Source organism: Selaginella moellendorffii, unplaced genomic scaffold, assembly GCF_000143415.4.
Source record: "Selaginella moellendorffii unplaced genomic scaffold, v1.0 SELMOscaffold_3, whole genome shotgun sequence".
NCBI classification, from domain to species: Eukaryota; Viridiplantae; Streptophyta; class Lycopodiopsida; order Selaginellales; family Selaginellaceae; genus Selaginella; species Selaginella moellendorffii.
The window spans coordinates 547,462-561,315 of NW_003314264.1; the positions used below are offsets into that span (position 1 = coordinate 547,462).

Below are 13,854 nucleotides of genomic sequence, written 5' to 3' on the forward strand. Positions count from 1 at the left end.
GCAGTGTACTGTGGATAACACATAGAATCCGCAATGCGCATCACGCCGGATCCCTCTTTGAGCTTCTGCGGGCCAGATCGCGACTCCATTCCCTCCAAAGACCCTAATTTCCACTCTAAAAATGTAGGGTTCTTAGTTCTAGAGTAAATTTCTAGCTAGAGCTATGGAGGCTTGGGCTGCAGAGATCTTGGAGGCCGCCAACGATCCAGGCACGGTGGAGTGGGTAAGATCGGTCCGGCGCTGCATTCACCGCAACCCGGAGCTGGGATTTGAGGAGCACCAGACGAGCGCCCTCATTCGCAGGGAGCTGGATGGAATGGGGATTCCCTACCGGTGGCCAGTGGCCAAGACAGGAGTGGTGGCGACCATTGGGAGCGGCGATCGGCCGATTGTGGCGCTCAGGGCGGACATGGACGGTCTTCCGATCCAGGTACTGAAAGGAAGAACCAGATTTTTTAAGCATTGGCTCTTTGAGTAGGAGATGGTGGAGTGGGAGCACAAGAGCCAAGTGGATGGGAAAATGCACGCTTGTGGACACGATGCTCACCTAGCCATGCTCCTTGGCGCTGCTAGGATTCTCTCGCGAAGGCGCCATCTTCTCAAAGTAAGCTCTCCTCGATCGAGTCTTTTCCTTTGTGCTTGAAAGTTTCGCTTGCGCAGGGAACGGTGCTTCTTCTCTTCCAGCCAGCTGAAGAAGGCAAAGCTGGCGCTCAAGTTATGGTCCAGGATGGAGCTCTTGGAGACGCCGAGGCCATCTTTGGCTTGCACGTAGCACCGGAAGCTCCGACGGGAATCATCGCGCTCCGGAGAGGACCGTGCTTAGCCGGATCTCGCGCCTTCGAGGCCGAGATCAAGGGCCGAGGTGGTCATGCCGGTTGTCCAGATCACACTGCCGATCCCATCGTTGCGGCCTCGTTTGCGGTGATCAGCTTGCAGCCGCTCGTCTCTCGAGAAATGGATCCTCTTGGTAATCAGGTGAGCATCTCAACGCTTATTCGAGTGTTGTTTGTTTGTTTTTTTTTTCCTTTTCTTTTCTTTTTTCTTTTTTCTTTACATTTGCGAAGGTTGTTTCTGTGACTAGCATAAGTGGTGGGCATACCTTCAATGTCATTCCAGATTCTGTGACTCTCAAAGGCTCGTTCCGCTCCTTCTCCAAAGAAGGCATGGCTAAGCTTAAAGAGAGAATCCAGCAGGTTTGTGAGAAGCTTTTCTACATACAAACAAGCTCTGAAACTTGCGTTTTAGATCATCGAGAGCCAGGCAGCTGTTCACAAATGCACCGCTCGCGTAGTCTTCGATGCAGACCGCCCGATGTATCCAGCGACGATCAACGACGATAAATTGCACGACCACGCATCCTGGGTCGCAACGTCACTCTTTGGAAGCCACTGCGTACGCAACATCAAGCCGGTGATGGCTGCCGAAGACTTCTCGTTCTACTTGGAACGCATTCCAGGCATGTTTACTGGCCTGGGGATTCACAGCGAGGCAAAAGGAACTACTCATTTCGTCCACTCCGGTCTCTTCCGCATGGACGAAGACATGCTCCCCTGGGGAGTAGCGTTCCAAGCAGCCGTAGCCGAAGCATACATCAACGAGCTCCAGCCTCCTCTCGGACGGACGTAAACAGCAACACAGCTGACAAATTCAAGGTACTATTTTTTCTTCTATGTTCTGCGTGGACGAACCACGTTTGGTTTTAAACAGGGCGCGAATAACCATGATAAGTTACGAGCACCAAGAACTCCGTGATCTAGAACCAAGTAAATATCAGACATTTCCAAGCCAAGGCCCAGCGTTCGAGCTCTCGCATCCTCTAGAGCTGACACACTCGCAGGAGCCGCCTAGAAACGATGGCAAGCTCTCCGCGTCGACGAGCTCCAGCAGCCTGGGAACGTAGTTGGTTCCGTGAACTTCGATCTTCTTCTGGGTTTGGTTGTCGAGCCACGGTTTGACGATGCTCCAGAGCGCTTTGAAGTAAACCGGCGCGTTGACGATCACCATCTTTCCCAGGAACTCGGGGTAAAAGTCCTGGTCGATCCGGAGGATGGCTCTCACGAACTGGCGGACCTGTTTGCTTACGTGCTTTACCACCTGGAGGAGCGAGGCAAGAAAAAAGATGGAAACTTTTACAGCAAACGAGCCAAAAAAAAAAAAGAGGAACTTTACCACTCCTTTGAGGTCGAGAATCGCGAGTGATTGAGTGATCGCTCGGCCGGCGTCACGGGACGCAGCAGGGAGCCTGACATCCACGAAAATCTCCCACTCTTTGATGTGATCCAGCAGCATTCTCTCCATACTTGTCACTTTAAAGAGCTCTTCCAAGCGCAGCTTTCCCAGCCTTTCGATGTAGATTGGCCTTCCCAACTTGTCCACCTTGTGATAGAAACGCGGATAGAGCTCTTGCGTTGCATCACGCTCTTGGAAATCAAACTCCTTTTTCCAAAGTTACTCGGAGGAGTAAGAACTTCGGGAAAGCTTTTGTAAAAGTTTACCTGTTTGATAGCGTCTGCTCGAACTTCTGCGCGCCATTGGAGCATGGCCTCGTACATGGCCTTTGCCTTCCACACATCAAACGATCTTGCCTTGAGAAATCTCACCAGGGTATCGACGTCCCCTTGAATCTGGCGATCGCCCAAGAGCTTTTGCAGCCTCTCCAACGCCTCATTTTGGGACTCGTCCAGTGCGTCGACCATTTCTTTCTCGTTTTTACTCTTTCTGGCAAGATCCGAGCTGTTTGTCACGAAGAACTAGAGGATGCGATCAAATTCACGGACTTCACACACATAAAAAGTGAAAAGGTCGGACAAAGCAAGACTCTTTAACTTGCCTCGTCGCGAGATGGAGAATCTCTCCACCGAAAAGCCTGTTTAACAGCCTCTTGAGGCCGACTCATTGTCTGCTACTCGACGACACTGTGACTTCCGATCGCCCGAAGCCACGAAAAAGCAAAAACAACTTGATCTGCTCACCGCAAAATACGATCGGAGCTCTTTTCCGAGACGAAGACATGGCTCCAAACTTGGGCCTAGCAGCCAAGTATCATATGATATTCCGCAAAGTATATCCCTGCCTTTGGCGAGCGAAGACCAAGCTCTTACAAAATAAGAGATTCCCGGTTCCTCTTCCTTGTCCGTAAAGTTTGCGGCACACATCCTACTAGAAGAACAAACAGGATATATAGGCTAGAAGAAAGATCGAGCGCATCAATCAATCAAACAAGAGAGACGAGAAAAAGAAGAGAACACCTCGAATCGAAACGTACTTGGTTGTTGCCATGCACACTCATCCAAGAATCTAAAGCTCCCGACTGTCAATCAATCGAGAAACATTGAAAAACTCGCGCGAGAACATGGTTGACGCAATGCAAACAAAGAGAGAAAAACTAAAGTTTCCACAAACCTGGCAGCGTCACAGCGCGTTCCCTCGAGCACAGGAGACCTAGGTGGAGTTTTAAATTCAAATTCAAAAAGAGAGACGTGCGCGCGCGCGGGACGCGGTCCATGAACCCTAGAAAGCCCCTTCCTCCTCGCTCCTTCCTTCCAATTCATGGAAGTAGGGCCGATCGAAAACGACCCCCTTTTCTTTTCGCGCGATTGTCATCTTGTTGTTTATTGTCCATGCGAGGATCTGACAGCCGTATGCCAAGTTGCCCCGGCCGAGAAGAAATGCATCCCATTTCTTCCTCTCCTCCAGAGGAAAAAGGAAAAGAAAGAAAGAACAGCGCGTCAGAGAAATGGGAGAGGAGAGGAAAGGGATTTGCCGATGCTGCTGCTGCCACAGGATCAATCAATCACAAGACCCCAGCAAGCAAAGAAGCAGCGCGCACTGCTGCGCGGGCGCAGAGAACAAAAAAGTTTTCCAGCAAGTTTTCCTTTACCCTCGAATGGGACGTGTTCATTCGTCGTGTCATCATCAATTCAATCTTCCTTTTTCCCCTCTTTCTTGCTCGCCCAATTCGCACAAACAAATCGATCCATCTATCGCTCGCGAGTCGCGACAGTAAAATTCCAAGCTAACCCCCAGACAATGATTTTCTCGATCATTAAAATCCCTGATCCCATCGCCCCACCAAACTCTTGTGTGTGAGATCATCACACCTGGTTTCACTGTTGCTGCCCAAAATTTCCCATGAAGCTGATCCAGCCAGCAAAATTCTTCAGTTCCTCTCTGCCAAGATCAGCTCGATCGATCCATTCCATCGCTTCGATCGATGAGACCGCGCACCCCACCCCAGCCAGTTTTTTCTCTGATCAGATGCCTCAGACCGGGACAGCGACGCCTGGCCCAATTCGTAAAATCAGAGGAAAAAAAGATCGATCCATTCATGCGATTGCCATAAAAACTTTCCCCACTGCGCTGCTAACTCGATCTTTCTTTCACGAGAAATCAATCAATATGATACACACATGGGCGTCTCTGCCAGTACTGGCACAGCAAGAACAAACAAAGAGGAAAAAAAAAAACAACACCTCTATATATATGTATACGTAAGCATATCTGCCGCGCGGCATGCCGCCCAGCCGGTATCAACACTGCACGGCATACCGCGCGGCACGATCGTCTGTGCGCCGCGCTGCCGCCGCCGCCCCCTTGGCTCGCGATTGCTCCGTGCCAAAGGGATTTATTTTCCTTGGCTGCCGCCTGGCCATGGCGATCGATCGTAGATCCTCCCCTTCTGTCACAAACCAATGTACACGCTTGTAGATCGATCGGCCGCGCGCGCCAGCCAGCCAGCCAGCCAGCAGCAAACCATGAAATGAAAGAATTGCCCCCTTGCTGCTCGTTTCATTCGCTCCAAAATCTCTTCTCGCCCGATCGATCGCCTCGAGGAGCGGATGAAACGCGCAGCAGCAACCCTCGAAAGAAAAAAAAAAAAAAAGCCCCCCCAATCCTCTGTACGTATCGCTTCCTCCACCATCGCTTATTTTTTCCAGTGAGTTCCTCTGTTTTGGGAGAAAACAGAGCACTGTCGATCTCGGCTCCAATTCCTCCAATCCTGCCGGAAATTCCCCGAATCCCGCGAGAACCCACTTCACATCTGATCGATCACCGCCGCCAGTCTCTGCAATTCTGGCGACATCGGCCCAAAGCTCGCCAGATCCACAGCCGCCGTGTGCGCCGCCCAGGAGACCACTCCTTGATCAGCCGACGACGATGAGATCATCCCCTGCGACGCCTTGTGCGCGCTGCCGTGGCTGTCAGAGAACTCCTGCATCGCGCACGACACTGGCAGGAGCTCCGACACTGCTCCCAGTGATTGGCTCTCGCACGACCCATCCGAGCTCTCGAGCTTGTGCGAGTAATTCCACAGCGGCTGCTGGGGATGAGACGATCTCGATGTGCTGCTCGTGCTGCTAGTGCTGCAAAGATTCTCCCAGCCATTCCCCCCTCGGTGATGATCCAGAGGATGGTGGTGGTGGTGATTGAGCATGACCAGCGAATTGCGCATTAGACTCGCGGAATCCGTGTCGCCATAGAAGGAGGATTGCAAGTCGGACGATCCGCCCGTGAAATCCATGCCTGCCGATGGAATCGACGAGGAATTCAGGTGATTTCCCTGCTGCTGCTGCTGCTGCTGGAAGACCCAAAACACTGGATTGGTGCTGTAATTGTTGCTGCTCGGGACCGGGAGGAGCGATGGGAAGCTAAACTCGGGCTTGGCACCACCGCCCAGCAGAGGATTTCTTCGCGGAATCGCGTCTCTCGAGGAGGGGGTGGAGAGGAACTTCTCGAGCAAATTGTCCGTGATGAGCTGCTGCTGCTGCTGCTGCTGCTTGATCAAGCTGGGAGAATTCGAATCCAAGGCCATCTTCTGGAGCTTCGCCGCCACTGGATTGTCACCGCCGGCGCTCTCCAAGAACTTGCCCAAGAAGTTATCCGTGGTGAGCTTGTCCGGCTTGTTCGCGCTCGCGATCTCGTCCGAGGGATGCTTCTTGTGATCCACCGCTGCCACCTGCGCTTGATTCCTCGACGCGAACAAAATGTCCTCGAGAACCGCGGGATAGATCCGAGGCCTTTTGCTCGCCGGCTCCACCAATTGATGATCCAGCTGGTGCGTCTCGTGCGGAATCGTCGTGTTTGTGATCGTCGTGGCTGTGGAGTTTAGATTGGAGCTGGAGATTGAGGAGCTCTCGGGATTGATCGCGTGCTCCGACGCCTGGATCACTGGCTTGTGTGTGTTGGGATCTATGCCGGCCTGCCGGAGCTTCTTCTTGATGCAAGTGTTCCAGTAGTTTTTTATCTCGTTGTCTGTTCGTCCGGGGAGCTGAGTTGCGATTTGCGACCACCTGGAAAAGAACACACAAGAAATTTCCATTGCTCGATCAGCCAACTTCTCAAAAGCTGCGGAATTCACGAGAATTCACGAGAATTCACCACTGAATTTTGCTCTCACCGGTTGCCCAAGGCCGAGTGTAAATCGATGATGAGTTTCTCCTCGTCCGCCGAGAAAATCCCTCGCTTCAAATCCGGACGGAGGTAGTTGATCCATCGCAATCGGCAGCTCTTGCCACATCTCTGCAATCCTGCGAGAAAAAGATCATATCATCACAATCGAGCAAAGAAGGTCCTACATTTGGGAAGGGAAACAAAGCAATACGAAGATCAAAAGAGAAGAAGACCACGACCTCCAATTCCAAATTCCAAAGAGGTGACACCAAGAAAAAACCAAGAACGCAGTGGATTACCTGCTTGTTTGGGCACTGTACTCCAGCATCCATGCCCGTATTTCGTGATGTAATGTACCAATTTCTCGTCCTCCTCGGGCGACCATAGCCCCTTCTTCAATTTTTGCTTCTGGCAGCAAGAATGCCGACCCATGCCTCGTCCAGGGAGGAGGAATTCTGGGCCGCCAACTTGGATCGGCCGCGGCGAGCTAAATCTTGGGAAGAACCAGCGAAATCAAGGAGAATTCATAGGCATTGACTAGAGAAGACTAGAAAAAAGAGAAAAAAAAATGGGAGCAAACTAGGAGGATTAGGGTTCTAGCGGAGTCTCGAGGAGAGGAAGGAAATGCTGCCCAATTTTCGTGTCACTGCGACGAAATCCCATCACTCATCAGTGCCACTGCTACCACTCCTCTTTTTACCCTCCTCCTCCTTTTCTGGATCATAACGCACAATCCCGCGGCCTTCTTCCCTGCTCGCGCTCGCGCTGCTGTTATAATCTATCCACACTAGCTAGCAAATGCCGGAATTTCTTTCTTGCGGAGCAAGATTCGTCGATCCAGCCCGGAATGCCCGCAGATCCTCCTCTCCGCGGCCTGCTGTGACAATCTGACGCAAGAAAAGAATCGCCGAGAGTCATGGCCCCGGCGGCCTTGCGATCGATCGGCCGCGAGCGAGCGAGCGAGCAAGCGAGCGATGGAGGAGGAGATTGGGGATGAATGAGAGATTTGGAGTTATTCCTCCAGGAATTCAAGGACTCGCGCCAGCGGGGACACGAATTCGTCAGTAGGGCGTCAGGGATGCTACGCGCTGCCGATGCCGCTGGAATCGCCGAAAATACTCTTCCCTCTTTTCTTTTCTTTCTCTCTCGCCTCCTCTCTGGCTGCACAGAACCCCTGGTCCGCTATGACATGGCTGCGACGCCGACGTGGCACGGGAAAAACGCCGACGTGGATTGCCACCACCGACACCGCCTCGCCAGGTAAAAAATCACTTTGCCGCGCTTTTTAAACCCGCGCCAGCATATTCGCCGGCGCTGCTTCGTGGTGCCATCCTGGCCCTTGGATGCCACTTGGCGTTTGACCAAGCACTGGAGCCGGCCAGCAGGCCCGTTGACTTCGTCGAAAACCTAGTAAACCCGCATCGCTTATGCTTTACAATGTTTTACGCGATTTCTTAATCACACATTTCTCGTGTAGATTGATTGGAATATGCGGCCTATCCCCAAGTAGTAGGCCGTGACCTCATTCATACACATGCCAATCTCTTTCGGAGTCATCCTTTTTCTTTCAAAACTTGCGAGCGAGCCAATCACGAAATGAGCGAACAAGACAAGGCATCAAATCAGGCGTAGATACCACGCCCTTTAAAATTGGAATGGACTCTCATAAACGAGCGTTGATTAAACAAGCCCTTGTTCTGATCACCAAAGCTTCCAAGTCAAACTTGGGGAATTTACAAAACCCAGGATCACGGAATCGATCAAATTCCAGCCTAGAGTTCAACACAATTCGAAGAACAAATGATCAGCACCGTCGTCATGTCCTCGTCACAAGGCGTCATCCGACGGTCGCTAGCATGCCACGACCTGCCGACGGCCACGATTGGCTCGGGTATCACGGAGGTCAGACAACACAGATTTACGCCCAGCACGGACAAGCAAATAGAACATGTACCAGCATGAAAACGATGTAAACTCTAAGGCTAAAGAAGGAGAAAGCGAGATAGGGCACACCCGTGAGATCATCGATCATCACAGGGAGATTTTCCAGTGTAGCCATAACTTATAGCACAACAAGAGCCAAAAGGCGCACAGTGTGATCGATCAAGAGATTAAAACTATAACTATAGGATGGATGGATGTTCTCCAAATTCTTGTTCCATGTTTTTCCAAATCGCATTTAAGATGGGTGACGTACGTGAAAACAAATGCCAACGGGCTCCATGAAAGATTTCCGGGACCACGAAGAGCTTTGTTCGCTGCTATAAAAATCCCTGGCATCTTTTTTCTCTCTATCGATTCATACACACACAAGGTTTCATACGATACGAAACTTTCGGGAGAGGAGAGAAATTAAAAGACTCGTGCCCTAAAAACTTGCCACGTTGCAAGGCGTACAGCGTGGACTCTCCGCCGCATTGATGGACGGGGCCCGCCAACGTGGCTGCCACGTGGTATTGCGCCGAGAATTCCTGTCGGTCCGTGCCGCGGTCGCTGTCTCTACACGCTCCCGGACCGTTGGACGGACGCTTTGTCCGGCGGGTTGTCTGGGCTTTGCAAGGCTAGCTGGGTCAAGTGGCATTTAATGCGGCCAGGTCCCAGCCAATGAAATCTCTGGAAATAGAAAAATGCAAGTTTTCCATGTGCGGCAAAAACTTTGGAGGCATATGCCACGCTGCATGGAGGAATATGCTTGTTTTAGCTACGTATGGGACCATGCACCATGTGAGAACGCCTGCAGCGCTATTCAAGTACTCGCAATAAGCTTTTCTCTCGTCACTTCGATCCATATCAATGTCTTGCCTCGCAAAGGAGACTTTATTTCTTTCTATCTTCCCTGCGATGAGAGAAGGACGATCCATAAGTTAACTCTTTGACCAATTATTGGATCTCCAGCTTTAACGGAACGGAAGATCAGCTCATCCCTCTCCGACTTTCCAGAGTTTGCAAGCAGCAGCTCTTGGGCGATCGATCGACGGATTGGTTCGAGCGAGTGAATTGACCGACTGAATGATTGATTGATTGATTGATTGATTGATCCGTGGCGAGCAGCTGGGCTGCAACGAAACAAGAGAGAGAGAGACAATCAAGCGCGAGTTTAGACAATGAAACAGACAAAAAACAAAGCAGGCAAAAGGCGGAGAAGAAAAACAAGAAGCATTACTTTACCTCAGGATGATGAGCTTTGGTGAGATCATCCTTTCCGCTGTACGCCTGCTAGAAAACGATTTAAAAGCCTCACCTCCAAGTTGCAACCAGCCAGATGATCCCCTCGGGAACTCAAAACGAGCAAATGCTTCCGAGGATGCGTCCAAGCGGTCGATCAACTGGATTTTCCTTCTCTTTTTCTTCTCTCCTCCATCCAAGCGCGTTTAAGACACGAGCACAGTCACCGGCCTCGCCTTTGTTTTGCTGTCCTCGCAGTAGTTTAGTCTCCCAGAAGATAGTTTATAAAGATCTCCTCCATGATTGGGAGTGCCCGCTGTTGGAGCTCGGAAGTTATGGCTCTCGGAATTTCCATCTCCGTTGGGAATCGTGCAAGTCTGCGGCCCACGGTGCGAGCACAACGCTGTCTGGATTCCTCTCGTTAAAGCGATAGTAGTCCGATTACTAGCGGCAAGTGGCAAGGCATGGGCCTCCGAAGAAAAGTACCTTCGCTGTCATATACATGCACAGTGGCAGCCATAAATTCGCCTTCGAAGTTCTCCGAAGACACCTGCAGAAGGCGACCAGCACTAAGTAGGCTTAGACCAAACTGTTTAAAAAGACTAACCACATTTCATGTTATATTCTTTTCTCGGAGTATCTCTGTCTGTCTCCCTGCATCGATGTCAGTGCTCCTTTCACTGAGAAAAAAAAAAAGGATGAAAAACCGAAGCAACTGTTGCTAACGTATCAGTCCTGCAAGCAGTGCCATGCAAATGAATGCCAGATATTAGGAGCTAATAATCACCTGATTCCATACACTGCAGCGTCCCAGCTTGCTCAAACACATGGCGAGCTCCGGAATTTCCACTGGACCCATGGATGCTCCTCCAGAAAATCTGATCCTATCACCTCTGGAAGATTTCGATCGAAAAGTATTCCCTTTCTCTGGTCTGCACACAACAAAGAACACTCAAACGTCAGACAACACAACCCCGTTTTCCGGGAGCGGATTTCTAGAGCCGTACGAGGTACTTTGGGAAGAAGTGAGAAAACGAGATGACCCGGCCAGTAGTAGTGTGCCAAATCTCCGTTAAGAGAGCTAAGGTCGTCAAAATATCCGGAGTTCTGAGCTCGTCCGGCATGACAATCAATACAAGTCTGCACCACACATGCAAACAATGTTGTCAGGAAACGTGTCCAAACGAAGAACCGCATAGATAGAATAGAAAACCAAAAACAAAAACAAAGAAGATAGAAAAGAAGCGGGGGAAAAAAAAAAAAGGAAAGAGGATAACGTGCCTTCTCGAGAGGTGGAATGTTGTGAGCCGATTTCTTTGTCAAAAGTCTGCAGTAGGAAGAATTGTCGAGTGTCAATCCAAAGCACGTCTGCGCAAATACAAAAAAGATTGCCTAGTGGTATCCAGGAAAGTTGAGGAACGATCCAAATATCACAAGCTTTCCATGGCTTGGTGTCGACGCAAAGTTACTCACAGAGCTCGCTCACCTTTGCCAGCAAGGTTTGTTTCTCTTTGTGGTGTTTCTTTTCATCCCAACATCATGATCACACAGGAGGAAAAGTCCAGCTACAAAGCCAAAGAATTAATCTCCATTCCTCTCACAGAGAAAGATGCACTTACGTGTTTGTGCTTCTTGCGTAAGTCCTCATTCCCAGCAACCAGGAAGACCCGAAAAAAATCAGCCTGTCCGAGACATCAATCAAAGTATCTCGTTGCTAGAACTTCATCGATACTACATAAACCCTCCCGCCGCTCACCTGGTAAGAAGGAATGCGGCGGCGCCTCTTCTTGCTGACATTGCGAGGTCAATTTCTATTTTCTTCCACTGATCGAAAACCATACCTTCTTCGGCGCCTAGATTGGCTTCCCGATCCCGGCGCGCTGGCACTAAAGAAAAAACCCTACATTCTTTAGCTTTAAACATTGGTGACAATTGGGTTTCTCTCTGATAATTTCTTGTGCACCCCATATTCATGTATTATTAGATATTGGGTTAGCTGCCACACCGAGAAAAGTAATAAAAGTAGAAATGCAACATATCTAGCCATTGTTGCGGTTCGTGTTGAGCTTTAAAACATCTTGATTAACTTCAATTTCAGAGATCTCACTCAACTTCTTTATAGACCAGTTAAGAGCAAAAAAACATGTAATGTTTTGGTACCTGGTCGCACGCTTTTTTAAGGCAGAATCCTCCAAGTTTGAGATTATCTCTATAAAAACTGGACATAATCAGTGTAGCTTTTACTCATTTCAATCAAATTATCAGACTTTTGTGGGAGCAGTTCCTTCAGGTAGTTGCATAGGAGAGACATGGAAGTTCGCATTCTAGTAAAATTACAAAACTTAATCGAATTAAAGAAAGTTTATGGGGCAGAAAGTGTTAGATACATCCCACTTTTGTTAATGTTAATTTTTTTACGTGCACTGATTGAGCAAGTTTGCACTCAACTCCTCCAAAATTTGGAGATGACCGGACTGAATGAATGCCAAATCAAGCTTAGCTTGGTAATTTAGTGATGCCATAGTCTTTACCATATTCTTGTGGTGATGAAAACTGTGTGAAAACCATGACGATTGAGTTTATAACTTCCATTAATCCATACATCTTGCCAGTAATGTTCATGGTCACAACAAGAATACTCTCACCACCTTTTACACATCTTAATAGCCTTGGAAGCTGAGGATATTGTTACTTACACATGCTTGAGGTACTGAAAGCCATTCTGGCATTCTCTCTCTCTCTCTCTCTCTCTCTCTCACATTCCATGCTAACTTTTCCAGCAAGACTTAATTTTAAATAATATAAATGAATATAAATCAGATAAGAGATAACATGGTAAGAAAATAATAAATAAATCCATATAAAATTGCATTCTAATGCAAACTTTCATAAAAATGTATAAGCTACTAAATATTACAGTACTATTACCATAGTTCAGCATAAATGTTAATGTCAAAATCTAAGTCCAGATTGTAACAATTAAAGAAAATTTTAAAAATCAAATAAAGCCCTTGAAGTAAGAAACAAAGTACTAACTTTCTTTCAATATTTTTTTTATAAAAGATTAAGACATTTAAGGTGGTTAACAAATATATAACTATTTGACTTTTGTTGAAATTCCACCATTTACTCCTCTGGTCATAGCTTCTTTTCAAACACGAGCTCCGAGTAGGCGATATTCAGCCGCTGATCGCCGCCGCTGGTGCAAACGAGCAGCTCCGGCGTGCCAACATTCCAGCATCAATCTCCTTGCCAGGTTGATCTGATCGATCTCCTCCACAGCCATTGTTCCTTGCTCCACCTCGCGCGCCAGCGCCTGGCACGCCTGGACCAGATCGCTGTGACCACCGTAACCAATCGCCATGACGAATTTCATCCCCGTGTTGCCGCTGGTCGCTTCCGAGATCTTAGCCTGGAGCGGGCGCGGGAGCCTGGCACTGTCGCCAATGCAGTGGAATTGGATATCATTCCTGGCCAAAAATTCCACCTGAGTCAACCCAATCCATTCACAGCAAAACCATATCGAGAAATTCCACTCACAGCAGAATGGTGGCAGGATCATCGACGCTGCGCTTTGATCCCTAAGTCACTGGATATCCTCACGATCTCCCGGGCATTGGAGTAGCACGCCTCCGTCGCGGTTGGCATCCTTGGCGATCCCTCGCACCTTGTCATCGCAACGTGGTTCGGGAGCCGCAAAGGATCCCACCCCCGCGGGCAAATGCGTCGTCTTCGTAAATTAACTTTTAAGTTTTCTTCTAAAGAAGTAGTTTATTCTTTTAAAAGACGCCGGGCAGCAGACTTGTAAGTTCATCTCTCGAATGCGAGGCACCGTGCAAAACACGTAATAAACGATTGTGAGCAGAAACAAAACTAAAATGAACCTTTCTCAATGCAGTCACCTCCGCAGGATAGGTATCACACAAAAAAGCTGTCCGATATGAGTTTCCATTATAGTTTAGTTCACATGAAAGTTTCAAATACGGACATATCCTCATGCGTCATCGTCCAAATCCTAACTCAAAGAACGATTTCGTGGACGGCAGGATTCGAACCTGCGCGGGCAAAACCCACATGATTTCTAGTCATGCCCGATAACCACTCCGGCACGTCCACATTATCAATTAATTAATCTTGTTAAGATGGATTGTTTCTAAACGAGGCCTTGAGCTTCAGCGCATAGCATAGCATTTATCGCCGTAAACACATCAAGCTTGAACCAAACAGTTTAAACCAACCACAATTTTATGTTGTATTCTTTTCTCTCGTATCTGTCTCCCTGCATCGTGCAACCAAGAG

The 13,854-nt window shown here is 48.9% G+C and overlaps 3 protein-coding genes, 2 long non-coding RNA genes and 1 other non-coding gene across 10 annotated transcripts; 1 reads left to right on the forward strand and 5 right to left on the reverse strand.

Moving 5' to 3' along the window:
* Window positions 1-89: 89 nt before the first annotated feature.
* On the forward strand, window positions 90-1,789 carry LOC9643754 (IAA-amino acid hydrolase ILR1-like 1). The gene is made up of 6 exons (XM_002963128.2): window positions 90-430; window positions 479-604; window positions 661-975; window positions 1,065-1,193; window positions 1,246-1,652; window positions 1,708-1,789. Exons 1-5 carry the CDS (start codon window positions 164-166, stop codon window positions 1,624-1,626), a joined length of 1,218 nt encoding a protein of 405 aa, XP_002963174.1. The 5' UTR covers window positions 90-163; the 3' UTR covers window positions 1,627-1,652; window positions 1,708-1,789.
* On the reverse strand, window positions 1,729-3,011 carry LOC112343169 (phosphatidylinositol/phosphatidylcholine transfer protein SFH1-like). 2 transcript variants are annotated; one of them, XM_024666237.1, is made up of 3 exons: window positions 2,496-3,011; window positions 2,170-2,436; window positions 1,729-2,094 (listed from the first exon to the last, which is right to left on the reverse strand). In XM_024666237.1, the coding sequence occupies exons 1-3, from the start codon at window positions 2,694-2,696 to the stop codon at window positions 1,771-1,773; spliced, it is 792 nt and encodes a 263-aa protein (XP_024522005.1). In that variant the 5' UTR covers window positions 2,697-3,011; the 3' UTR covers window positions 1,729-1,770. The 2 variants fall into 2 exon arrangements, with proteins under 2 accessions (XP_024522005.1, XP_024522002.1); XM_024666234.1 differs by having other exon boundaries at window positions 1,729-2,436; window positions 2,496-3,009.
* A 1,444-nt stretch (window positions 3,012-4,455) lies between these two features.
* On the reverse strand, window positions 4,456-7,529 carry LOC9643385 (transcription factor MYB26). Its single transcript, XM_024668296.1, has 3 exons — window positions 6,690-7,529; window positions 6,398-6,527; window positions 4,456-6,290 (listed from the first exon to the last, which is right to left on the reverse strand). Exons 1-3 carry the CDS (start codon window positions 6,820-6,822, stop codon window positions 5,036-5,038), a joined length of 1,518 nt encoding a protein of 505 aa, XP_024524064.1. The 5' UTR covers window positions 6,823-7,529; the 3' UTR covers window positions 4,456-5,035.
* A 1,645-nt stretch (window positions 7,530-9,174) lies between these two features.
* LOC9643755 lies at window positions 9,175-10,691 on the reverse strand. 3 transcript variants are annotated; one of them, XR_002991599.1, is made up of 6 exons: window positions 10,563-10,691; window positions 10,343-10,487; window positions 10,163-10,235; window positions 10,042-10,105; window positions 9,559-9,958; window positions 9,175-9,446 (listed from the first exon to the last, which is right to left on the reverse strand). It is a non-coding gene; the product is annotated as an uncharacterized LOC9643755 (long non-coding RNA). The 3 variants fall into 3 exon arrangements; XR_002991597.1 differs by having other exon boundaries at window positions 9,559-10,105; XR_002991598.1 differs by having other exon boundaries at window positions 9,559-10,105; window positions 10,163-10,290.
* Window positions 10,692-10,836: 145 nt separating this feature from the next.
* On the reverse strand, window positions 10,837-11,440 carry LOC112344138. Of its 2 annotated transcripts, none has more exons than XR_002991600.1 (4): window positions 11,397-11,440; window positions 11,175-11,345; window positions 11,042-11,120; window positions 10,837-10,882 (listed from the first exon to the last, which is right to left on the reverse strand). It is a non-coding gene; the product is annotated as an uncharacterized LOC112344138 (long non-coding RNA). The 2 variants fall into 2 exon arrangements; XR_002991601.1 differs by having other exon boundaries at window positions 10,843-10,923.
* Window positions 11,441-13,589: 2,149 nt separating this feature from the next.
* Window positions 13,590-13,671, reverse strand: TRNAS-AGA. The gene has a single exon. It is a non-coding gene; the product is annotated as a tRNA-Ser (tRNA).
* Between the last annotated feature and the right edge of the window lie 183 nt (window positions 13,672-13,854).